General features: G+C 43.1%; 1 protein-coding gene across 1 annotated transcript; it reads right to left on the minus strand.

Annotated features, from left to right (window-relative positions):
• Nucleotides 1–44: 44 nt before the first annotated feature.
• Nucleotides 45–27,187, minus strand: LOC148024318 (uncharacterized). The gene is made up of 2 exons (XM_087693940.1): nt 26,316–27,187; nt 45–1,306 (listed from the first exon to the last, which is right to left on the minus strand). Exons 1-2 carry the CDS (start codon nt 26,943–26,945, stop codon nt 536–538), a joined length of 1,401 nt encoding a protein of 466 aa, XP_087550066.1. The 5' UTR covers nt 26,946–27,187; the 3' UTR covers nt 45–535.
• Nucleotides 27,188–27,528: the final 341 nt, after the last annotated feature.

The following is a 27,528-nucleotide window of genomic DNA, read 5'->3' on the forward strand; positions in this document are numbered from 1 at the left end:
GTAATATTTCATAAAATTAACAGTGGAGAAATAAGTGCAACAGGGAGGTTCAACAGTTTGAGCTTAGCAGCTGTGAATATTATGTCAGAAGCCAAAAACATATAGATATTGAGAAAACTATATGGCAATCAAAATTTCCCAGCTTAGAAAGGGTCTTTACATCTTGTAGATGCAAAAATTGACCCTGATCATTCAAAATTTGAGGAAGAGAAAAATGGAAGTCACCTGTGAGAGCAATTCTTCTCCAAAAATGCAGCAGGAGCTTCTAACTTAAAAATATAGGAGAGCATTTTCCCTCAAACTTCTACTGCAGTTACAACCATTCCAAGGGGTTTGATCTTCATTATTGCCCACTCCTAGTTTACGAGCACAATGCATGAACCGATTCCCACAGCCATGAAAAGATGTTGTTCATGTCTGCAGTTCTTGCCATCCTGAATCATGGGAGCAGGGCATAGTGATCATATACTTTCGGTTGCCTGCCAGGATGGCTGCTGCTTCAATCATGTACAGGTCATTGATAAAAAGAATACCTTCAAGACACCAAACCTTTTTCACATATCACACCTGATGATGGACCATCCCATATTTCCACCTGTTTTCTCAATTCCTCAAATTCTTTTATACACACACCAGTTGTTTGATTTACAATCGCCCTCCTAATCTCAGAGAACTCAGATCCTACTACATTGTCAAAAATTGTCGGCCAATTTTCCTCCCAATCTTTTGTTGGATTGCACAATTCTGGCTTATCATCACTCCCAATCCAAGCCCAAGATTTCTCTTGAGAATCTATCATTGATTGAGCTGTTTTTCCAGTAGCCACGGGAGTGCATGGCCTACACTTAGCTCCATTCAAGGATCCCTTGCTTGAAATCGAAAGCACAGGCACTCCCCAACGACCAGGAGGCCAGCCATAGGTCCTATGACTTAAAACACAGAACGGAAATGTCTTTAGTTTATACCTTATATGGCGAACTTTCAACTGTTGCTTGAAAGAGGTTTCAGAATTGAGTCCTCTCAAACCATGTTCATGTAAAACAGGAAGAAGAGACAGCCTTGATAAAGCAACCTGACTGGTTTTCCAGTTTCCAATGCCCAACCTGTCATTTAATCCTCCAAATTGAGAGCCTACAGGAACCGTATAAACTGTATCACCCATCTCCTCTAATAATGGTAGATTATCACTCCAAAATCCATCCAGACGTGTCCTTATGACCCAATCATAGACAAAATTGTGCTTTGTCTGGTAGTGCTTTATCATATTTATACACCCCTCCACAAGATTGAAGTACTGCAGCAGACCCTGCAATAGATATAAAGAGGTGTCAGTGAAGAAACGACAGCCTGGTTTCCGCCCCCCCCCCCCCCCCCCCCTTTGCCATGAAGCAAAACTCCCTCCCAATTTCCTTCTCCCCACAACTCCCTCCCTCCTTACCTCCCTTTGTCTCCCCATTCCATCCATAAATCTTCTGTCTTTTTTCTTCTTTTCTTTCAATACTGGGTAGTTAGTTAATTTGCAAAAAGGAATAGATAGAGGTCACTTAACCTAATAAGAGCCTTCTCATGAACATGTAACAGCTCAACATTAGGCCCAATGATGCAAACTGAAAAGGAACAAAACAAAGAGGCAAAATCCAAGGATCAGCAAGCTCCTTGCTTAAGGTACTGCCAGTGGTCTCTCTGGAAAAAAGGTACTGGCAGTGGCATATGGTGACACTTGCCAAAGTGGTTGGAAGAGCTACTCAGAGAAGCGACCGCCATGGAAGTATCTAAGGCTGCCCACAACTTGGCCTAAAATGGGAAACGTCCATGCCAGTCAAAGTAGGGCTCAACCAGGAGAGAAGATGGACCCATTGCAGACTCGTGTCACAAGCCCAATCAGGACTAGTAGATTCGTGCAATGTTAGTCCTTAACCGAAATGCTAGCCCAGCATGTAAGTACCACAAGAGACACCTGAAAGCTTGCTTACCAGTGCTTCACATTAAGATACTTTTGGTGCAAAGCTAATGATTAAAAAAAGAGTGTGCAGCAGAAGACGAGTACCAATCTGAGTTGATAGCTAAACAACACCAGCAAAAAATCAGGATGCAACCCACCAGCTGACAAGCTACCTTCACTTTCAACCAGCAACAGAGACAGCCAGTAGATGAATGCAGGCCTTTACACTAGCAATCACGTCACTGGCACTACTAGTCTGAAGAAAACACACTGCAGCCACTGGTGAGCTATCTTACAAAAAAGTCAAACAGACACCATAACACATTGCAGCCACATGCCATAGAAAACACAGAAGTATGGGACTTGTAATCAGCTGAATGCAGCAGTTAGAAGCACCATCAGGATCTACCACATGACATTTGATATGCACTATGAAAGTGGAACCAATAACATAAGGCACACAACAAAACGCAATGAACAATGAACAGAAAGGAGAACAAAAACTTGGAGAAAACTCATGAACCGCAATGGAATCCATAATTAAAGCATAAGAACGAATACAGTACCACCACGGTAATCAACATTCAGATGACCAGCCACAATACCTCCAATCTCCCTCTATCCAAGGATACCATATCTAGAGAACCTCCATGATGTACTCTCCCATAGGTTTTTATACCAAATTAGAGGTGACTAGTGTCAAAGTAGTCATAAGAGACACCTGAGAGCTTGCTTACCAGTGCTTCACTTAGCCTATTGGCCTGACTAGATGAGTAGACTAAAGCAATAATTAGCCTATGGCCTGATAGTGTAAAGAGCAATGGAATGAGTTGCTTGACTAGCCTAAGGATGGACTAGCTTAACTTAGACTAGAAGGCCTAAAAGGAAGCTAGCTTACAAGTAGGCCTGAAACCAGCCTTCCTTCCATGGATGGGTGGTAAATCCCTGATTACGACTTAATTACAACAGCAAACAATTAATGCAAATCTGAAAATGCAAATTTACCTACTGATCTTGGAAATGCAAACCCGATTGCCCCAAAATTGGCGCCCCTTCGGTATTTCTTTAGCTTTATTGAAAAAGAAGTTGATTTACAATGGGATTCTCCCAATCCCTTTCGGTATTCCAACTCCCCTTGCTGTGATGAATCACCAACAAGTCTTTAATCCAATTTGCCCCTTGATTCGGGCAATCAATTGGCCTTCACCCGGTTTGATACAGATGGAAAATGCCCCAAATTCAATTATTTGCTGGTCCCTCCACTTGAATAGGCTAAAAACAGCCTCAGCCCTTTTGAATCCAAGTCTTGGAGTTTCCTGTTTTTGGCACGCTTCCCGAGGCTACTACTAACCCAATTTTTGCTACATATTAGGGTTTACAACAGAGAAATTTACAATTTCTCAGCCTCCAAGGCTCCAAATGCTGAGATCTTCAAAGCAAGGCTACAAAATGGCTGGGAGATGAGAGAGAAAGCTATAGAGAAAGAAAATTCAAAGTTTTGTCGCGAAGAATGACTAAAAATCAGTCAAATGCAACTGTTGGCTTGCCACAACAACTTGTAGATGCAAAGAACTAAAGAAAATCAGTCATTTACTGTTGCTGCCGCATCTCAACAGCCTGTAGATGCTGTCATCTATTGTTGATTGGTCTTCCCTTGCCCTTGGTTGCCTCAAAAGGTCCTCCAATGGCTGCAAATCAGACCAGCAATCTCCCCTCCCTCTCTCTTGTAGGCTAAATTTATAAAAATGCCTCTCTTCAACCTCTAAAGACGTTTTTCAATCTTGCATGGGCATTTTTGACAAGTGGCAACCTTCCCAAATGGTTTTTCCAACATTTTTCATAATTAAATATTAATTTTCAGTCTTTAAATACTGAAAAATTAATCTAATAATTATTTTGGTGCCTTGAAAAATAATTTGACTGACCAATAATTAAATTGGCTAGGCAACTTCCATTCCCAAGTGTCTCTGCGCCATCTTTGACAATCAGATTGGCATTAGGTACCATTAAACGCCACTTCTCTAGTATCACCAACTAACACTTATAGCCAAATGGATGACCTAGGCCAACAACTGGCACCAAATACCACCAAGTACATGTGCAGCATAACTTATAGCAACTTTTGCCTTTGACATCCTGTGATTTCCTGAAGTCCCGAGCTTGTAAATTTACTCTAACTCCAGTCACACCTCATGTGTGCAATGTTTACTTAACCATGTGATTAAAAATTAATCCACATGTTAAGTGAGGTTTCAAAAAATACATGTCCTCACGACAAGGGTTATCATTGAACTCTTCCATCGATGGATCTCTACCAATGAAAGTGAGTATATGACTCCTCATGGTGATTTCTTAGAAGAGAGACCAAATGGGCTTGGAAACCAAAGTCTGTAGGAAGTCTCATAGACCAATTAGGTGAGCCCTCAAGTGTCATGAAAAGTACTTGTGCAAGAGGACCTACTCTTGGTTGCTTAGGGATATTAGCTTGGCTATCCATGGGTATGCTCAAGGTTGGAGGAGGTTTAGGAGGGTTATCTTAGGCCCTGGAACAACACTCGTCCACATGACAGAGGCACTAGCAGTCGGTATAATATCTATTCTTTTTCTGAATGTTCTACCACCTAGACTTAAGATTGAGGTTCATCCAAGGAAAGGGAGTTTAGGACTTAGGCATCAAATCTTTAGCATTCTTGCTACATTGTGATGAGGAGATGTATTTTTAATGCTTTGCTTAGCACTTGGCTTAGGCATTAACGTGTGCACATATGAGATGCACACTATGATGTGCAAGTCAGTTAAGTCACAATGGCGAGCCAAAGACCCTAAGTTTGTGGGAGATGTCAAAGACAAAAGTTGTAATAAGTTTTACTGGTCAGGTACTAGTGGATGTCTAGTGTCAACCTTCGCCCAAGGCATTCAATTGGTCAATAAATGTTAGTGGTGACATTAGAAAGTAGGCATTAATTAACAAATTAATGCCAGTTCAAGAATCAATAAATGCCAATTTTATTGTGGATTGGCACTACCTTTTTTTTGCAAGGACAAAGGACTATGTTAATTTTTAGGAATAATAACTTTGAAAATTAAATAAAATTTGCTGAAACTTGTTTGGAAGGCAGCCAGTTGGCAGAATCTGTGAGAGTGAGCAACATAAGAAGAGCATGAACACAAAGAGAAAGGAAGAGAAAAGAAAGAAAGAAAGAAAGAAAGAAAGAAAATCATATTAATGTCCGTTGGAGGCCAAACTCGACCTTTGGGACGTAGATCCCTCCATTTATATTCCACTTTGGGTCATCGGTATATAGACGAAAGTAAAATAAAAAGAAAAAGAAAATTTTGAGAACTTAAATAACTCTTATGACTCATAAGAGTTGCCGCTACATTACAAATGATCCATTAGCCAAGAGAGGTGAAAACTAAAGACTTGCCCCTTTGCCAAGGGCTTTCCCAAGGAATTCTTTAATGATAGCTTTCCCTCCTCTGTAAACTGCCAAGTTCCCTTCCTTCCTAGATTTTCTAACTTTGCTAAGTTCTACTGCTCTATTCTTGAGTTGGAGTGGTATTAGTTCATCTGATATCCACACTAATGTCCCCGCTAATAACTTGGTCAGCTTCATGACCTTTACCTTCTCTTCCAAATCAAAGTACCCAACTCTTGCTTGCTTCCCCTCTAGTTCAATTAACATTGGATCTCCCAACTCCACAAATGGGATGACCTTTCTCAATGGTTCCTTGAGTACATTTGTGCTAGCAATATAATTTCCTTGCTCTTCTTGTGGAAGTGTGACTCTCTCCCACCCGAGAGGGAGGACACCGACTCTAATGTATGTCTAATTCTTTCAACCCTTTCCTTTTCCTTGATGACTAATAAAACTTCTTATGTGAACTTTATTGGTGGTGAAGATGGGGTTGTTACCTCAAGTGGTGGTGTGGAATCCACTTTTGTGTGTTGCTCCATCTACATTACTTCTATTTGCAGCTAGAGCTTTGCTATGTGTGCATCTTTCTTGGTTACTTTTTGCTTAACATTAAAAAGCTTTGCCTACAATTTCTTTATTTCTTGAAGGAGGTACGAATCCCATGCTCATGGTTTTGAGGGGGATGGTAGTACCGTAGGTGCAGATTGTGAAAGGGTGGACGAGCCTTTCACTGCTCCATCTGGATGTATCTAACAGAAGCAGGGGCCAAAAATATGGCCGACCTACCACTAGAAATCTAGCGACTGCAATAAATGAAGTTTGAATGCACAATAATGCTGCAAAAATGATGATGTGGCAGTATGGATGCCGATGTGGCATTCGCACTGCTAACATGGCGATCACTATGTGACAAAGGGCAGCAAAATGACTGAAGAACCTAGAAAACACGCAAGAAAAGCACATAAACTCTTAGAGCTTCTATGTCTCCATCAAACTCTGACAGGAGGTCACAACCAAGAGATGAAAATTTGACAAACCCTAAAATAGGCAGGCTAACACCCCCCTCTTATATCCTAGGAGTGTCTAAAGACCCAACAACCTCATGTGATGAAGCATGAAATCCTTAGGCAAAGGCTTCATGAAGAGATTTGCTGCATTTTCCTCCATGGGACAATAGGCCACCGATAACTTAGAATCCACAATCCCCTCTCAAACATAATGATACTAAACCTCAATGTGTTTCGTGTGAGTAAGAAACACAGGGTTCTTAGCCAAAGCTAGGGCACTCTGGTTGTCCATACGTAACTAAGTGGATCCTGTCTAAAGAAAGTCAATCTCTACCAACATACGACGGAGCCACATGGCCTTCATAGCAGTCAAACAAAGGGCATGGTACTTTGCCTCTATAGAAGAAAGCACCACAATAGGCTACTTCTTACTACTCCACAAGATAGCTCCTGATCCAAGGGAGAAAGTAAAACTTGTAGTGGATCGTCGCAAAGCCACATCACCTACCCAATCGGAGTCACTCCAGCCAAAACAAGTGCCCCCCTCTCCATACCTTGCTAGGTATGTAGAGTGGATCTGAATGAAAATAGTGGCACAGCAAGTCCAGCACCCTTAGCTCAGCATTCAAGTGCTCCAATTCTCCAATTTTAAGCTACAGGAGTGGTTCACCCTGAGCATTCAGCCTGGGTGCAGTATCTACTGATTTACCTCTAGATCCAATGAAGGCTTGATGCCCTTCAACAATGAGATGGTATACTTTCTGGGCAGAAACAAATGCAACAGCAAACGTTTACTCCATGAAAACCGGCAATTTAAATGTAGCACTGTCTTCTGCCATTTTTTGGAGTGGTATGGCTAGGTTGCCAAGCAAGTCTATAAGTAGTTACACCTCCAGTAGAGTTGCAAGTCTAGCCTTAGGATCTCACAATGAGAGTCTCTTTTACTAGCTATGTCCTCCACACTAGTGAGAGGAGCTCACTGCTGATGGATAAGGAGCCATTCATACTGAAGGCACCATACATTGTTCCATACGATGCATCTCAGGCCATAGCTCCTGCTCTTTTGTAGCACATATAGATCAAATCAGTCTACCTTCCAATCCTTGCAACCCCTATACTAGCTAGCTTCTCCTACTCCACAGTATGTGCAACAATCTTCAGTGCGGCAGTAAGTGCTCCTTGGCAATTCAGAACCACGCTTTGTGATCTGTCATTGAGACACCAGCATGAGAGTAGGAGCCTATTCATGTTCGATGAAATCTGAATTTTCTGGCTGCAATCCTTGTATGATAAGCTTCAAGAGCTGGCCCATCAATTCCTGGCCGCAAGTCTTTATGCAGTGATAACATTTCGCGCTCAAGAAGATCGTGTGCACTGCTGCATCCAGGTCTGCAAGCTCAATAATTTGGCTTTTGAAGGTAGACCAAGATTCTTTGATCCAGTGAAATGGCCTGTGGAGGCAGGGGGTCTTGCAGCTCAAGTAGTATGTCAGGAGGCAGAATTGCTCTTGCAAATGTTTTTCCAAATTTGAAACAGATGTCAAAGAGTCCACTCAGTTCTTCTGAAATATCCAACTTGCTTCCAACATCTTTGGTAAATGATTTGCAAGCTACTACTCCCTTTGCATCTGATATTAAAAAACACACTGCCAAACAATATTATCCAATATCAAGAAGCCAATGTCGTGCATAAGGAAGACAAACCTTGAAATGCTCAGATGGGTGGATATGGACAGAGGGAAAGCCATTTGCCTGCCAGTGCTGCTGTAAAGACTGCAATAGGACGTTCCAATGACACTAAAAGGACAATTCCTAGAATTGCAAGTCGCCCTTCAGGCATGAGACCAAGAACGTCGAAGACAGAAAGTGCAACAGCTTTACAATGCACAGCTCATAGCCCAAAGAGAGCATCTCCATGCTGAGCAGCAGCTGTCATCTCAAGATCCATTGTCCTTGCCTTCTGTTAGAGCTGAACATTCCCTAGACAGGCCCCTAGACAGGCAGGAGCAGCAAGAGCAGCGGACAGACTGGTCGGGACAGCAGTTGACCCAGTATTTTTTGGCATTTTCTGTTGGCCTATTTATTGGCCCTGGTTTTTGCAGTCCTCAGTTGTGCTCCTAGTTTTCAGGCTGCAAACCGTGGAGACTGCCCTCGGGGCTGATAGAGACTGAGATCTTCGAGGACTCTGACATGGTATCACAGCATTGAAGGACTGATCTAGGGTGGATTCATTTGAAGAGGAGATTTCAGCACGACACAGGGCTGAGTTTTCAACGTTCAAGGGCGAGTAGGAGGGCTATGCATCAGAACAAAGTTGAGGCCAGTGTGGGCGTGGGCATGCGAAGAAGGAGAAGATTTACTGAAGCTGCTCTGTTTTTTTGCTGTTAGAGAAGGAAGAAGGCTGCATTTTGGGCCTTCAAGTGTAGATTTTACCTTTTCATCGCATCTGGCGAATGAAGGAGGAGCGGAACGAGCGGTCAAGAGTCCTAGCAAGTTGTATTCTAACAATCAGAGAAGGCTACTTTTTGTGTTTTGTGCAAGCATTGTAGGTGAAGATGTCTTCCGAGGCCGAGACAGAGTTTCAAGCAATCATGGACCGAAAGGTGCTCGTCTTACTGGCTCTTCCATCAGATCAAAAGCTCGATGGCAAGAATTACCGCATATGGCGGATCATGATGCTTGCCATTTTGAAGTCCTATGATTTAGCAGAGCTTGTTATGGAGGCTATTCATCATCCTTCACGAGACGAGTCCAGACTCTCTTCTAGTGAATAAGGTGGAGTTAGCAAAGGCTCAGACACATTGGGATAAACTCAATGCTCGCATTTACCCATTTTTATTTATCTCATGTACTACAGTTGTTGACCCTCATATTGAGCATTTGATGATGGCCCGAGAGATATGGTTGGAGCTTGATCATATGTACAATCCTATAACCGTCATGAAGCAAGTTTCTTTGGAAGTGTAGATACGAACCATAAGTGTCAACAAGTCATCTTCTATGCGGGAGCATATTAACAAGCCGAGGTAGCTTCAGATGTAGGTACAAAATGCAAGGAAGGTGATCACTTCTGAAGGCATAGCGATAACTCTTCTTTCACACTTACCACCTCAATTTAGTGGTTTTAATTCTGCCTTGATTGCTTCAAGGTAGTTTGAGACTCTTCGGTGGGAAGAGTTGGTTCTTATGGTCTTGGACCAAGAGGAGCAATTGAAAGGAACCACTGCTTCTAAATCTAAGGCTTTGGTTGGTCAATCTCTCACAAGAAGGGGAAGGACCAAAAGAAGAAGGACAAATCCAAGAAAGACAAAGAAAAGGAGTCTACTTGTCACATCTGTGGCAAAACAAGTCACTGGATTGCCCCAACAAGGAGAAGGAGGAGAAATATTCAAAGGATTCCGAAGCGGTGGCTGCTCCCTCATCAACTGCTTTCCTCCACTTGGAGGTGATTGAGGGTTCGACCCTACCGGCTTCTGATGCTGCATTGATGGCCACATACACTCAGGAGTGGATTGTTGACAGTGGTCCCTCACGGCACATGACTCCTTCTTCGGCAGGTGTTGCCCATTTGCGGCCTTCGCATGGCCAAATTCTCATTCGTGACAATTCATCTATTCCTATACAGAGGCATGGGCGAGGTGGTGCCCATACATCCAAGGTACTTTATGTGCCGGCCTTGAGATATCATCTCCTTTTAGTACACAAGATTTGTGCCCTCGGTCTTTTGGTCAATTTTGATGTGGATTCTTTTTGAATTCTTGATCGTGCATCAAGACAGGTTCTTTCTTCAGGATACGAGGAAAATGGGGTCTATGAGTTGTGGTCTTCTTTTGCCTTGACTTCTCTTTTTCTTACCTCACAAACTCAATCCGAGCTTTGGCTTACTCAGTTTGGCCACCTCAACTATTATCTTCAGAAGGCATCCAAGGGACAGCTTATTCGAGGTTTGCTGGATATTATGGTAAGCCAGCAGCCTTGGATATCCTACATCTATGGAAAGTAGACTCGTGATGTTGTTCCCAGCAAGGCTTCGAGACGGTCTTCTGCACCCTTGAAGCTTGTTTCTACCAATCTTTGTGGACCGATGAGGACCAAGTCCCTTAAAGGAAGCTTGTATTTAATACTAATTATGGATGATTATAGCAGGATGACATGGGCTTACTTCTTGAAGCTAAAGTCGAAGGTTTTCTCCAACTTTAAGGATCGGTTACTCTTTGAGGAGAACCGATCCGAACGGAAGCTGAAGACCTTATGATCAGATAAGAACAGTGAATTTGTTTCTAATGAGCTTGCTCGTTTTTGTGCAGATCGTGGTATTCACCAGCAATTTGCCAATACAAACACCCCTCATGAGAATGGCGTATTGGAGCAAAAGGATCGCAATGTGATTGAGATGGCCCGTACCATGATGGAGTATCGTCAAATACCTCAGTGTCTATGGACTGAGGCTATGGCTATGCAGTTCACATCCTTAATCGTTCCCCTACTTCCGCTAATGTTGATATGACTTCGTATGAGGCGTACTTTGGGATTAAGCTAAATGTTTCTTATTTCAGGGTTTTTGGGTGCGATATCTATGTTCACATCCCAAAGACACAACATGACAAATTTGAAGCGGCTTCCAAAAAACAGCTGTTTATGGGCTATAGCTCACAATCTCAAGACTACCGATTGTATGATCCCATTAAGCGGGATGTCTACACGAGTCGTGATGTTAGGTTTGTGGAGGTTCATGTGTCATGAGGACATGTATTTTTAAAACCTCACTTAACATGTGGATTAATTTTTAACCACATGGTTAAGTAAATGTTCCACATATGAGGTGTAACTGGGATTAGAGTAAATTTATGAGCCGAGACTCGAGGAAATCACGAGATGTCAAAGGCAAAAGTTACAGTAAGTTATGCCACACATGGTACTTGGTGGTATCTGGTACCAGTTATTGGCCTAGGTCATTCATTTGGCCACAAGTGTCAGTTGGTGATACTAGAGAAGTGGCGTTTAATGAAACCTAATGCCCAATCTGATGGTCAAAAATGGCACAAAGACACTCAAGAATGGAACTTGCCTAGCCAATTTAATTATTGGCCTGTCAGATTATTTTTCAGGACACTGAAATAGTTATTAGATTAAATTTCAGTATTTAAAGGCTTAAAATTAATATTGAATTATGGATAATGCTAGAAAAATCTTTTGGAAAGGCTACCACTTGTCAAAAATGCCCATACAAGACTAAAAACGTCTTAAGAGGCTAGAGAGAGGCATTTTTAATGTATTCAGTCTCTGCAAGAGAGAGGGAGGAGATGCTGCTGATCTGATTTGCAGCCATTGGAGGACCTTTTGAGGCAGCCAGGGGCAGGAGAAGACCAATCAACAGCAGATGACAACATCTACAGGGTGTTGAGACAAGGTAGCAGCAGTAAATGGCTGGTTTTCTTCGGTTCTTTGCATCTCCATGCTGTTGAGGCAAGGTAGCAGCAGTAAATGACAGATTTTATTCAATTCTTGGCAAAGAAAGTCTGAATTTTCTTTCTCCTCAGCATTCTCTCTCATCTCCCAGTCTTTTTACAGCCTTGCTCCAAAGATTACAAAATTGAGATCACTAGAGGCTGAGAAATTTCAGATTTTTTTGCTATAAACCTTGATCTGCAGTCAGAAATTAGGGTTTAGCAACAACCTCGAGAAGCGTGCCAAAAAATGGAAGCTCCAAGACTTGGATTCAACAGGGCTAAAGCTGTTTTCAGTCAAGTTCAGGTGGAGAGACCAGCAAATCAATGAATTTGGGGCGTTTTCCATCTCCATCAAAGCAGGTGAAGGCAAATTGACTGCCCGAATCAAGGGGCAAATCAGATTAAAGACTTGCTAGTCATTTTGGACAGCAAGGGAAGTTGGAATACCGAAAGGGATTGGGAGAATCCCATCGTACATTAACTTCTTCTTTAATTAAGTTAAATAAATACCAAAAGGAGCGCCAATTTTGGGACCAACAAGATGTCCAATGTCCAAGATTATATGGTAAAGTGTCCATTTCATTTTTGTGAATTTGTTAATTACTGTAAATAGTGCTTAATCAGGTTATTTACCACCCTATCTGAGGAGGAAGGCTGGTAACATCCAGCCTCAAAGGGGGGTGAGAAACACCCTGTTCTTGGAGATCCCGGTGATAGCTAGGTGCTAATGACTGTTCCTCTAGAGCCTACCCTCTTCTTCGAATGAGGAGCTCAGTTCTTAGCCACCAGATTCACCAATTGCTCCCCCGCCATTAGTGGACCTTCTAGAAACTCTGGCAAATGGAGTGCAACGAGGTGAGACTCCGCCTCCTCCTCATTGGGCTCATGACACTCTTTGTGATGTAGGGATTGAGAGGGTCCCTAAGAAGTGGCAGCCATATGATGGCCTACGGCATTCTCGGAGGAACCAAGCATACCATACCAAGCTTGTTTATACTAATTATTGTTTGATGACTCATGTCATGTAGAATTGGGATCCCACCTCTAAAAAGAAGGCTTTACAACATGATCATGGCAGAGAGCGATAGAGCAATAGCTGGAGTCGATTGAGAGGAATGGTACTTGGTATCTTGTACCAAAGCCTCCCCATAAAAAGATCATTTGAGTCAAATGGGTCTTCAAGACCAAGTATCGTAATGATGGCATGTTGGACAAGCACAAGGCCTACCTTGTTACTAAAGGTTTTGCAAGTGCCCAGGCATTGATTTCCATGATACTTTTGCCCCTCTAGCTCGGATAACTATTCACGTAATTCTTGCCTTGGCTCCCATCAACGCTAATCGGTCTATCAGTTGGATGTGAAGTCTGCCTTCTTGAATGGGTAGTTGAAGGAGGAGATCTATGTTAAGCAACCTCCAAGCTTTGGTTCTTCTGATGGTAAGGTGTACAGGTTGAGAAAGGCTCTCTATGGCCTTAAGCAAGCTCCTCATGCTTGGAATGAGAATATTGACTCATTCTTCCAAAAGAAAGTGGGATATCGGCATTCCAAAGCTGACCCTCAACTTTATGTACACATCTCAGATGGAGGTCGTGTATTGTTTGTCCTTTATGTGGATGACTTGATTCTAACAGGTGATCATACTCAAATGGTCAAGCAGACAAAGGCTGTTTTAACACTTCATGAGAAGTTTGAGATGACGGATATGGGACTTTTCACTTCTTTTTAGGTCATGAGATCTATCAGACTCCAAGAGGGATCTTTATTTCTCAGCAACGGTATATACAGGAGCTCTTGACTACGTGAGAGATGGAGGGATACAAGTCTCTTACGACTCCTATGGACCCGAATTGGAAGGCTACAGCTCATTTCAATTCTCCTTTGGCGGATGCTACCCATAATAGGCAATTGATTGGCTTCTTCATCTGGCTTCTGAATACTCGTGTTGACTGATGTTATGATGTAGGTGTGCTGGCCAACGGGCTCGCGAGTGAACCCAAGATGGTGCATTGGCAAGCTTCTCAAAGGATTTTGCGGTTAGAGCTAGACATTCCCTAGACAAGCAAGAGCAGTAGGAGCAACTAATACAACAGGTACAGCAAGTGAGGTGCAGCCGGAGTGCCACGTGGCAGCTAACGTGGTATGCAACACGTGGCAGCTGACATGGCAGTGGGACAGACTGGTCGAACAGCAATCAGTTGTATTTAATGCAGTCAACCTGGTATTTTATGGCATTTTCTGCTGGCCTATTTATTGGCCCTAGTTTTTGCAGTCCTCAGTTGTGCTCCCAATCTTCAGGTTGTGCTCCCAATCTTCAAGCTGTAGACCGTGAAGACTACCCTCGAGGATGACGGAGACTGAGATCTTTGAGGTAGAGACATACGCAAACATTCTCTCCACACCCGTGTATATTTTTGCATCCTTATACAGCATTCTTCACTACAGATTTTCAGTGTTTCACTATCTCTTTTTCTCTCTCTTTTCACTCTATTCACTCTCTGTCTTGGTCATTCGCTTCCGCATTGCTTCACTCTGACACTTTCCACCCCTTACAGCAATGGAAGATTCTCTGCACAACAGCACTTAAAGCAATATGCTAGAACTTTTTTTGATCTGGTTATTGCTGGTTCGGAGGCAAGCACACATGAAGATGAAATACTACCTCAGCTAGGCAACAGCAGAGATGAAATTATGTGTGCCATGCCCAAGTCCACTAGAAAGCAACAGTCTACATAGTAGCCATTCAGGACACAAGCCATTTCCAAAAGAACAGTGGAAAAAACTCCAAACACCAGCAATACCTCTCCAAAAATTTATGTGGTCAAAAGGTGATGGCACAAGTAATGACAATCCTATTCACCAGCCAAAAAGCCAATATTATCTTCCATCAGGATCATCTTATCTGCCATTTCAGGAACCATGGACACCTCCAGTGTCAGTGCCTTCTGGGTACAAGTTACTTCAGATTCACTTCCTTCAAAGATGTTGCCTTTGTTTCCAACAAAAGAAGACCCTGACATTGTCTCTAATCAAGTTGCAAGAGTAGAACACGTACATGTCAATGCAAAGAACCATCCTGAAGATGGCTTGTTGACAATGGGGTCAGTGGCCAGATTATTTTCAACTTCCAAGTAATTTGAAATGGTCGCACCAACTAGATACGCACATTCAGAACTGCATCCCTACATCTTTTTCTACAAGCAGTGGGAAATCAGAGTCACCCATGTCAAGCGTAAATATTGAAAACTTGGCAACTGATGGTGTAGCACAAATGCTACCTACAAGGTGGACCCCAAACAGTGTAGCAGTTCATCCACCAATTTCACAACCTTTTCTTCAGCAAAAGGATGTGCCTACATGTGTATCACAAGGAAAGTCATCATCTACTGCTCCACAGGTTCACTTTTTGGTTGATAATTTAAATGCAAGTCCCTTTTGAAACCAGCCTTCCTTCCGTGGATGGGTGGTAAATCCCTGATTACAATTTAATTACAGCAACAAACAATAAATGCAAATCTGAAAAAAACAAATTTACCTACTAATCTTGGACAATGCACACCGAATTGGCCCCAAAATTGGTGCCCCTTTCGGTATTTCTTTAGCTTGATTGAAGAAATTGATTTAAAATGGGATTCTCCCCATCCCCTTCGCAATCCAAACTCCCCTTGCTATCCAAAGTGACCAGCAAGTCTTCAATCTGATTTGCCCCTTGATTCGAGCACTTAATTGGCCTTCACCCACTTCATAGACGATGGAAATGCCCCAAATTCAATGGTCGGCTACTCCACCTGAATTTAGCTGAAATTCACCTTCAGCCCTAAAAAATCCAAGCCTTGGAGCTTCCAATTTTTGGCACGCTTCTCAAGGCTGCTGCTAAACCCTAATTTTTGTTGTAACGTAGAATTTACAACAAAGAAATTTGCAATTTCTCAACCTTCAAGGATCCAAATGCTGGGATCTTCGGAGAAAGGCTATGAAATGGCTGGGAGATGAGAGAGAAAGCTGTAGAGAGAAAACTCAAAGTTTTGTCTCAAAGAATGACTGAAAATCGGTCAAATGCAGTGCTGCCCTGCCACAACAGCATTAAATGATGTCGCCTACAGCTGAGACATCCAAATCAGTTGTCACCTTATACATGGATGCAATCGCCCAGCTCTGGAGGGTCCGAATCTGCAATCGCCTCCTCAAAACACACTCGTGGCTAGCTACAATGGCTGAAAATAGACTGGCCATGGCTACTTATAGCTCTCCCACATTTGCTATAGCAAGAATGATCTCATTTTTCCTCTTCTTCAGCCTTCTACAAGCCTGTATGGGCAAGTTTGCCAAGTGGCAACCTTCCCAAACGGTTTTTCCAACATTATCCATCATTAAATATTAATTTTCAGCCTTTAATTACTGAAAATTAATCTAATAATTATTTCAGTGTCCAAAAAAATAATCTAACTGACCAATAATTAAATTGGCTAGGCATCTTCCACTCCCGAGTCTCTCTGTGCCATCTTTGACCATTAGATCGGTTTTAGGTACCATTAAACACCACATCTATAGTGTCACCAACTAACACTTATGGCCAAATGAATGACCTAGGCCAACAATTAACACCAAATACCACCAAGTACCTGTGCAACATAACTTATAGCAACTTTTGCCTTTGACATCCCGTGATTTTCTCCGGTCCTTAGCTATTTACTCTAACCCCACTTGCACCTCACATGTGCAACACTTGCTTAATCATGTGATTAAAAATTAATCCACATGTTAAGTGAGGTTTCAAAAATACATGTCCTCATGACACCTTTCTTGACAGTGATATGCAGACATAAAGTCATTGATATCGAATTCAAGTTTGACACAACAATCCTACAGGAGATGTCCGGCTGGAACTAGGCCACGACTCACCAAGGACTAGGATTTTTAAAAAGGATTTTGCTTGTTTATCTCTTAAAGATGGTTTCAACATTGCTGCATCATTTAGTGAAGTTACAGAGGATGAGGAAAGGAGTGTCCTCCCTGTGAAGGATGACTGTTTTCATCTGAGAAGTTCACTTAGTGAAGCAATGCCAGGTGATTTTGAGTAGAATAAAGATTTAGCTTCACTCCCAGATCTTCTGAAGTATATCATTGTAAGTCCAGATGCATTAGAAGGCAAAAGACGCAGAGAAATTCTTGACAAGGGGACTTTCAGTGAACCTGAAAGTTATTCCAATGGTGTTGGGCTCGACCATTGTCAATGGTGACACATCTGGGAGCAACAAGGAGCAGGTCAATTTGGCAGCTGCAGTGAAACTGAAGTATGGAGACATTGACAGCTCTTTTGGTTTGGGCCACATGAGTTCTAGTGTAATAACCAACAAAGGCTCTGATTCCGTGATTAGTGAAAGCAGAGATTTTTTTCCTCAGGCACCCGGTAATACTTGTCAAAGCCATGGTGTGGGATTTAGTGGCTTCCAGAGTGAGAATGTGGTTGCGGCTTTTTCATCAAATGTGAAATCAGATAGAGGTATGGGAAGAATTCTGAGCCAGTAGGACTGCTGATGGATTCTCTGGACTGCCCAGCTCGAGAGAAAATAATAATTCCCACAATCAGGCCATACAAGCCAGTGCCTCTACAAAGATAAGAATTAAATATCATCCCAACAAAGAGTTTTGGTTGCTGTGCATTTGCTCGGGCACCAGCATCCCCAACAATAGTGGCAATCTGCAAATAGCTCGTATCTTTAATCCTGCACTTGTTGACACTGCTGAAGAAGCAGCCCTTGCTCATGACAGAGCTGACTTCAAGCTCATTGAGCCAGCCTTAATTTCCCTGTGCCTTGCAGGCTTGCTTGGCGCAATGATGCAGCTTGAGGAGAGATGCTTGAGGATGAGAGGTGCAACTTGGTTGGGACTTCACCAACCTCTCACAGGGTATCTGTACTCTGCAATCCCCCTCATTTGTATGATATAGACTGGTGCAGGCCGCCCCTTTCCAACAGTCCCAAGCATGCTGACTTCTAGCTTCTTCTCTCCAGACCCTCTGAGGCTACTTTCAGCATGATCTCAATTCCTCAAGCCTCCTTGAATTTAGGCCTCTTGTCTCCTTTTGCAGCAGCACCTCCTGGGGACAGCAAGGAAAATGAAGACAGTGCAAACAGGCTGACAATGTCGTGTTGTCTTAATCTCCTGCTGACCTGTAGCACTTGATGACGGTCCTTAAAATGCTCTAGGATAGCTGAGGAAGACTCCTGTAGAGTTCTTGAAGTGAAGAAGAAGAAGAGAGATGGAGGTTTCTTACTAAGAATCCATGGGAGCTCCTCAAGAATGAAGAAGAAAACTCTCCTCGAAAAGTAACTATACTCAAAACTCTCTCCAAGTCCTATGAGCCTCCTTCAACCAAGAACCCTTAAAATTTTACCTCAAAGATGAAAACGAGCTACTAAATTTGACCTGAGTACCTCCAACTGGGCCATGGCTCCTATGAGATCTCCAAGAAAGGCTACCAGCACCTTGTGGTACTCCATTAAAGCTTCTTACAGCTCCTGTCCCTGCTGTAACTGTTTGACTAGGGTTTTTTTTTTGTAAAATATAACTAGATATGAGGAAAGAAAAAGAAGAAGGGACCAAAGACCGAGGCTCTAATACCCACTGTAATGAAGGAGACCTAGGAGAGAGGAGACAAGGGAGAGACTGCAGGGAGGAGAGAGAAAGAGGGAGAAGATGAGAGAAGATGAGAGAAGAAGAGAGAGAAAGGCTAGCATAAGAGAGAAAAAGACTCGGAAAGGGAGACAGAGAGAAGGAAAGCCATGAAAGCTGGAAGGAAGGGTAAAAATAGACTTAATTATTGATAATTGATGACCTCATTCGGTCTCTCAACACATTAAATACCTCGTCAATGTAACCAAGTATTCCCATGCTAACCCCATGTCCTACCCATCTATCCCCACTCTTTTACATAGTCCACATGGACATGTGCCTCACACCCAAAAATGCGAAAGTGGGATACAAAAGGCTTCTTCCCAAAGAAAGCCTCACAAGGAGTCATATCCTTCAATGTCAAAGTAGGGGACCTGTTGCGGATGTGTACTCCAATAGCCACGGCCTCACCTCAAAGAGAATGGGGGAGACTTCTATGCTGTCCGATTGGTGCGCTCCACCACACCATTTTCAAATGGTGTGTTTGGACAAGAATACTCCACCCAAATACCGTAATCCTTGCAGAACTGAGAAAACATGTTAGAGCAAAAATCGCCTGTTGGAAAATGGCAGCCAGCTATGGAGAGAGAGAGGAGAGGCTATGACAGCAAGAGTGAGCTGAACCAAAAAGAGGAGTGTACTTGCTAGAATGAAAGATAGAGTGAAAGTACAACTTATGTTTAGGTCAAGGGTTGACCTAACCAGCCTTCCACCAACTAACTAGAGTTAGGTTTATTTTACTCTAGAGCCTAGTGTCACTACTTTAAGTTTCTAAGACACTAGGTGTACACAACTTACATTGACACTTTAATAAGTGTCCACACCACACAAATTACATTGGGCGCTGCCCATAGAATCGGCAAATTCTAACATCGCCAACATAGTCTGCTCATACATCACAAACTTTGAAAGAGATCTACGTCTCTACAAACACCTTCAACTTACAAAAGTGTGAGAATGCCTCGCTCTTGTACTCCAAGAAGTAGAGCCACACATAGCGACTAAAGTCATCCACAATGAAAATGAGACCCTTGGCCTTCCCAAGAGAGGCCATGCCCATAGGTCTACAGAGGTTGGTGTGAACGAACTTGAGCGGTGTCGAAGCCCTCCAAGTAGCAACCTATGGATGAGGTTGTCTATGTTGCTTGCCCCTCAAGCAACTGGGGCAAAGAGTGTGAATAGGAGGGAAATCTAAAAGTCTCTCCACTATCTTATTTCAAGAAGTCCATCGTATAGCATCAAGGTTTAAACGTCCATAACAAGTATACGAAAGTACTTCAAGCTTGTGTGAAGATCATGCAGCAAGGGCTATGAATGTGTAAAGTCCACCCTCCTGTGTACTTATTCAAAGAGCAACTCTTGTAGATGCATCCTCCATGGTGAATGCATCCTAGGTAAAAATGACTAGAGTACCTAGCTGTGTAAGACCGTAAACAAACGAGATTAAAGCCCAAATCTAGTACATAAAGGACTTTGACCAAAGAAGTATGTCGATCTAGCAATAGGGGAACGGTTCCCACTCCTCGCACAAGGATGGAAGAGTTGTCACCAATGGTAACAGATCCCCACTCTAGATCTCATATCCTAAAGTCATCTCGGCGGTATGTCATGTGGGAAGAGGCCCCACTATCCACGAGCCAAGGCTTCTCCTCAGAAGAGGAAGCAAGAACTATATCCTCCACCTCGAACAAGTGGATGAACACGGACTCAAAGGTAGTAAGTGGAGCCTTCAAATCCTTGGACCCCTCCTTGAGCCTCAAATGAGGCTACTTCTAACATCACTTCTCCTCTAGATGAGTCACCACAATGGGGGTACCTAAGCTTCTTCTTGGAATCCTTTTAATCGTCCTTCTATTTCTTAGCATATGGCTTCCCCTTCTTCTTCCCTCCCCCTGAACCTACTATAAAAGCCTTTGTAGAGCCGAATCCACTAGTACCTATATCTTTGAGCAGCTTATCAGGCTCCAAGACTAGTAGAGCAAGGTCCTCACAAAGAAGAGTATCACAAGTCCTCAAAGTCAAAAAGACTAATATAGAATACATCGAACTTTGGAGATGGCAACTAAGTCAAAAAAATCATGGCCATGTCCTCAAAAGATATAGTTCGACCGAGAGATGCAAGCTCATCTATCGTGTCCTCCAACTTGTTGATGTGGTCCTTCATGAAAGGAGAATCATCGGCACTGAGCATTCGAAACTTCTTCTCAAGGGATATGCGGTGTGTAAAGAAATACCCTAACACAAAAACACAAATAACAATCGTACGACAAAGCACACACTGATAAAAGAACACAGTTACGATTACGGTAACTCAAAGTCAATGAACACAGTGAATAAATGAAATTATATAATTACTGAATATACAATGCTCATGCAGTAAACACACTATGTAGTGAATGAATATTGAACTTCGAACTCCTGTATCTGAAGTGTCACGGTAGAGATAATGAACTAGAGAGTATGTCATATACAAATCGCAATGCAAGAGAGAGAAAGACTAAAAACGTAGGTGAGGAGAGAGATACTAAAAACGCGGGAAAAACCAGCAGCAGCAGTCAGTATGCTGAAATCAGCTCCGAACAGTATGTGGTAGGCTAGAAATAGGCACTAGACTGTTATAGACAGCAATGGCCAGTTTGGACCGCGATGTCCTCCACGTCCCGAGTGTGGGTAGCAAGCTGAAATACCTTAAATCTGCAAAAACGAGATTATTTTCCAAATGGAGAGTGATCAGCAACAATTACTCTACTGTAAACAGCAGCAAACGGGAGGTGGAGAGCTTGAAACAGGCGCTAGACTGTAGATGACAGAAGGGACAGCTAAGACTGCAATGTCCTCCACGAGAGGGGTGTAGGCAGCAAGCTAAAAACACCTGAAACCTGCAAAAAAGGAGATTAAGGGTTGAATGGAGGGCAACATACTTATTTATAAAAAGTTTGGGTCCTTCCCAAGTGGGTTTGTGCTTATGGGACATAGACACTCTCTAGAAATGCATTTCTTTAAAGTAAACAAGGTTTCTTCATTAATTAAGCATGTTTTGGGGCTATTTTAGTAAAGCTAAAGCATTTTTAGCTCAACACAGTGGACAAACGTCTTTTGGTGGTAGAGAGATGCTAGCTTCTTCCACACCTATGAACATGCACTAGGACACAATCCTGTAAGCTCATAAAAAGAAAAGATCTAACTCGAGAGTTAAGCCAATCCCATAGGGTAGCACGATCCATCATTGATCCCATTTTTGAATCCTCCACAGGACGAGGTACATGATGGGAAAGAAACTCCCAAAGTGTCGAGAATGCACTCCACCTTACATGACCACAATGAATAGTTAGAGCCATCCAAGCCATCCTCTTTGGGAGAAGGAAGTACGGGCATCTGTCCTAAGGGTGACATTGGCAACTTAAGTCCAAGGTGATGGGCTTTCTGGGAAACATAGAGGGAGGGGGGAGGAGAGGGTTGTTGTATAAACAAACTTGGTGACCTCCATTCTTCTCGGTGTTCGCGAGAATCATCACAATAATCTCACCGCCTTTCAGAGAAATGATGAGAATACTCATCTTCTCAAACATCAAAGTCTACAAACTGGTGATAAGACATCTTCTATGACTTGCAAAATACCCAAAAAAGCTGCATTTACTGAAGACATCCCTTAAACAATGAAATCTATTATAGGTTTACAATAGAAACAATGTACCTGGAGGAGATCACTTGTCACCTGCACAAAAACCTGTTGTGTTTGCACAAAACACTGATGTAGACTATCGCCAAGTTGTTGTGGACTATCGCTTGCACCAAGAATAGTTGTGTTTGCTGATGGAGACTGTCACCTCCAACAAAACTCTGATGTGGATGGCTGTGTTGCAGTTTGGGGGGGGTGCCTCAACTCCAATCACTTAAGTGTCCTCTCGTTTGGCGATGATACCATGTGAGAGTATGCAATGGAAGAACACAAACACAAAGACGGAGAGAGAGAGAGAGAGAGAGAGAGAGAGAGAGAGAGAGAGAGAACAATAGAAGGAAGAAAGAATTCTGCATTGAAGATGAATGCTGAATACAACAGTGTGGACTGATCAGTCCCTACACGCAACACAAGACATCAGTGAAGGCAGCAGATCAGGCTGAGAATGATGGCAACAGCACCAAAAGTAGAGGAGAATGCTAGAGACAAGTGTGCTCCTGAAACCTATTGAAGGGAATGATAAGCCAAATGTGGAGGGGGTAGCTTTAAATAGCAGAAAAGTCCCAAAACTGGCCAGCTGCTGGGGTTGGTCGTCACTTGGTATCATAGCCCAAGGAGTTTCTTTGTGTTTTTGTGCAAATACATCAAAGGATATAGGATTACTAGTTTAAACTGGCTTGAGGATTCTGATGAGGACCAACAAACCTCTGATTGTGCTTTTGAAGAAAGCGACATTCTCGTTGGACAAATAGATCATTGCAAAGACCGTCACAATCAAGAAGATCGCGAGGATCAACGAGAAGAATGGAGATTCAATCATCAGTTAAACAGAGATCATCACTCTTACTATTCCCAAAAGTTGGAGCATACACAGCCTTGGCCCCCCCCCCCCCCACCCCCCCATTTCTATGAGGACTCCTATAGAAGGAGGCTTGGCCACCATGGCACCCTCTATGCAAGTGCCTGATCTTTCTATGCTACCCAAGAAGGATCATCTAGATAGTTCCAACTACTCTCTTAGGTCTTGAAAAGTGGAATGCATCTTAGAGACCTTCATTTATAGGACTTTGTCACCACCCCATCCATCATCCAGTGGTGGATTCCAATATTAAATCAATTATCAATCAGGCAGCTCTTTGAGATAGGCTCCGCTCTCAAGCCCGTTCCTTTCTCTTTATGGGCTACCATCATTTCGTCCTTGTTCATGTCAAAAGAATACACTCTACAGCAAGGGTCCAGACCAGGTTTTCTTCTTTGTACCAGGTTCTAACCTTTGCCCATCGCATTGCCCTCAAGAGGAAACTCAGAATGCTTTATATTGATGATTCCTTGACCATGAAGGCCATATCAACAAAATGAAGAAGATATAGGATTAGCTTCCATCCTTCAGCAAGAAGATATCATTTGAGACATGGCTGTGACTCTTTTAATACACCTTCCATCTCCAAAATATAATGTTTTCTATACGAGTCTTCTTACTTCCAGGATTCAAGACACCATTACATGGGAGGAGATTGTACCAATGATTTTGGAGCAAGATGCTAGACACAAAGAGACCAAAAACAGCGGAGCTGGATTTGCCAGTCCTGCTTTTGCAACTGGGTCATCTCTCTATTATATCACAATGGCAAAAAGATGGCACAAAGGGAAGTCATTGACAACACCACACAAAGGGCCCCAATCTCTCTCAGCCCAAAATGGCTCTCAGCTTGCATGCAACCTGAATAGGAGAGAAGGTTTTCTCTTCTTTTTAATCCATGCATGATGCAACATCCCACTATATATTCGATTTATTTGATATTAAATGGCCTGCTCAAAAGTTCCGAATGGGCTGCCCAACATTTAAACTTAATAGGCTATCCAAACTTGCACATTCAAGTTCAAAACCACTCTTTTGGCCCTTAATTGAAAGTTCCACATTTCTAACCTTGGGAATTATGAATTCAAGGTCCTGCTCATGTCATAATGCAATCTCCATCATGACTAGAGCCAAGAGTAAGTTCACATACTTGGACAAGTACGAAAGCTTCCACATCCAAGGTCCAAATGTAGTTATTCAACCACTCAGCTTTGGGGGGGGGGGGGGGGGGGCGGGGGGATAATATAATATATATGTATTTTGGTTTTACATAAGCTGAGGGAAAAATGTACAATGAAGATGGAAGTGAAATAATAGGTACAATAGATCTGAGGTGATACAATGTGGTACAAGGAGGGGTGGTGAAGATGCCAACTACTCTAGAAGCTGAAAGTTGGCTGAAGGCTCAAACCAAAGGGTGGTCATGGGGTCACACACAGTCAAGGATGCTCAAAGAGAGAGTCCAGGCTCTGTGCTACTGAAGGTAGAGTCGGATGACCCCATGAACATGGATAGAGTGAGTGTCACTTGTACAGATACCAAATGTGATCAGCTAAAGCGCACCTGAGGTAGGGATGTCGAACTGCAGGGAAAAATATGTGTTTGGGAGTCAATGATCTATGTTTTGGCTGTTACCAAGAGTCCAGGCAATGGCAGCTGCATTTGGGGAGCAAACAGGTTCGCTTTGATGAAGGATGTTGCTTGGGGAGCAAACAGGTTCGCTTTGATGAAGGATGTTGCTTGGCAGTCTGAAACAGCAGCGTGGGTAACAATTTGCAGTTGTTAGGCAGCAGAGGTTGCAAGATACTGTTTTTGATTGCAGCCAGCAGTAGAAGGTAGTAGGACCTGTCTTTTGAGCAGGAACAATGGCATGGTAAATGATATCTCTGATGTCATGCTTGTCTTGGAGACGATGTGCAGTGGCTACAGTGGCCGTGGAAGACTGGCAGGGTAGAGACTGGGCAAGGATCCAAACTGAAACTTTTAAAATTCTGGGCCATAGATTTGCTATTAGTTAACATTATTTGAGCCCTAATTTAGCCTTGCTTAACAAGCTATGGGGCAGTTGTCTCTACATTGTACAAAGTCTACATATAAAGCTATCCTATTGAGTGATTTAACTTTTGTGACCTACAACAACCAAGTGTACATATACTTCCAATTAAAGGGAATATTTTGCGTTGTGTGATATAAGAAGTACCTCAAAAATGCATATAAAGTGTTTTTATATAGGGGAATGCACGGGACATGGGTAGTCTCTTTAACTAGTCAAGTTGGGACCAATTCCCTTGGTACTAAGTCTACATTAGTCCAACAAATGGAAGTTACATCTTACAGGCCAGTCAAACACCAACAACCTTGCACCTCACAGGGCATGGATCTAACACCCAATTGTGGTTCCTATAAAGGGATCAAACTCCTAATGCGTGGCATGTGGCTACCTGTTATGTGCTAGAGCCTCTTGTCAAACAAAATTAGCCTCTCGATCCTCCCAAAAAAAAAAAAACAAATGAGGCAATAGTTCACACGAAGTGAAACACAACACTCTCCCTTGCTACTTGTGAATGCATCTGTGATAAACAATTACTGATACATGGGCTTGTGTTATCTACAAGGCAATCGAGAATCTTCTTCACAATCGCTTTGAGAGAAGCATAAATTCACTAAGCTTGACTGCTATACCGTGAGATGCAGCATGACAGCTACACCATGGTTAGGTATATAGGCCTTCAGACCTCAGCATTAAGGCAGGAGCTTGTTGCGGCTACTCTCCCATTCAAGGACTTCACTATGGTAGATGCCCTGAAGTTGGTGATTCATGCATCAATGGCCCTGCATCATATTAAAGTTGGCCATCAATGCATCCTATAAGATGCTAGGGTGCAGCTGTGGCTCTATGACCACCTAGGGATGTAGATCATAGAACATACACACGGTCAATAATAGAAATTACACACTCTCGATCGATGATGTGACTTCCATTGGAGGATTCTACATCAAACCGCTAGTATCCAACAACTTGTGACCTCAAGAACCCAATCATGAAGAGACGAAATGCTTTTGCATACTGAATGCAAGTACCGACTTCTTGAGCGCCCTTTTCTCCCATGCCAAATACAGTACCAGGCCCGATTCTCTCTATCCATTTGGTTGCTTTCTTAGTCAAGTGTCTTTGCTCACATAGTAAGAAAATTCTAGAAAACCCTTATTTTTTTGTCCATAATTTGCAGAGTCCCCCCTTTACATTCCTCCCTCGCTCCCTCCGATCTTTTATTTTGAGAGGTTACCTGAATCCCGTGAGGAGAGTTACTTGACGTCAACACATCCCTTGCCACTCTAGTCTCGGGCAGATTCTGAGGCACGAAAATCCGGAAATCTGCAAGGTTTGGCACGTCCTTGAGAATGTTGAGCTTATAAGAGTCCCTGTCCAGGGGAGCATGGAGGAAAACATCCGCCTTGTAGTGATGAGTGGCGTGCAGCAAAACGTATTTTCTCAGTGAAGGCCCTGTCAATTCGAAAGCACGAGCACCACCAACGAGGCAGATAGCCACTCGAGGCTTCGCAGATTCTATGGTGGTGTGATTCGATGCATTGGCAGGGACCGGAGGGGCTGGATCCGTCTGTGACAGCAGTGGCGGAGGCAGCAATGCTGAAGGAGGTGGTGGAGGTGGCCGCCATGCTGAGCGAGGCAGCAGAGGCGGCGATGGAGAGGTACCGAAGTGCCGCAGGTAGCGCGAGACCTGCGATTGCCAATACCTCACATGCGGCGGCAGGAATTGAGGCACGAGATCCAATTGGAAGAGGAACAAGAACAGGAGCAAGAAGGAGACGAGGAGGTACGGGGAGAGGCGGGTGCAAAACAAGCAGCGACGAGGAGAAGAAGACGAACAGCAACGAGGTGAGGAGGAATCCGCCATAGCCGGGATTCAATTGATACGATGAAACATGACTGGCGATGGCCTTCTGGTCTGCCGTTCTCTGCTCGAATTGGTGATGCGTTGGTGGGTGTGCTGCTGACTTCGCAACCACCTCTCTCTCTCTCTCTCTCTCGTCGTCGTCTTCTGTTTCTTCGTCTTCTTCTTGTGTGTGCGTGTTTCGCCGTCCCGAGTTCCCCACTCAACCGCGACAGTTTCATTTGAAGTTTTCGGTCGTCTCTCGCTTTCAGAAGAAGATCTACAACGCATCCATCCATTCTTATTCTGTGAAAGAGTCTAAGGACAAAATTTCTCCCCCAGTCCTTTTCATTTTCTATTTAATCAATTTTGACTTGGCGCAAATTTCTAGTTTATGGTAATAATTATTTTGGCATCCCCTCGGTAGTCGGTACAGCTTACAAGAGTCTAAAGAGAGGACAAAATTTCCCCCCGAGTCCTTTTCATTCTCTATTTAATCAAATTTGGCTTTCCGCAAATTTCTAGTTTGTAGTCTAGCAATAATTACTAGCCGCTCCGCGCCTAGCATCGGGGCGGGCGCGATATTTACGAGGGGCGGGTGCCCGCC

Source organism: Lygodium microphyllum, chromosome 15, assembly GCF_053477565.2.
Source record: "Lygodium microphyllum isolate KBCC chromosome 15, Lygodium_microphyllum_v1.1.10, whole genome shotgun sequence".
In the NCBI taxonomy this organism is placed as follows: domain Eukaryota; kingdom Viridiplantae; phylum Streptophyta; class Polypodiopsida; order Schizaeales; family Lygodiaceae; genus Lygodium; species Lygodium microphyllum.

Coding starts and splice junctions, on each gene's coding strand:
- LOC148024318 (XM_087693940.1), bottom strand. CDS start 26,945: ATGGCGGATTCCTCCTCACCTCGTTGCTGTTCGTCTTCTTCTCCTCGT. Junction 1,307..26,315: donor ACTCTCCTCACGGGATTCAG/GTAACCTCTCAA, acceptor TATCTATTGCAG/GGTCTGCTGCAGTACTTCAA.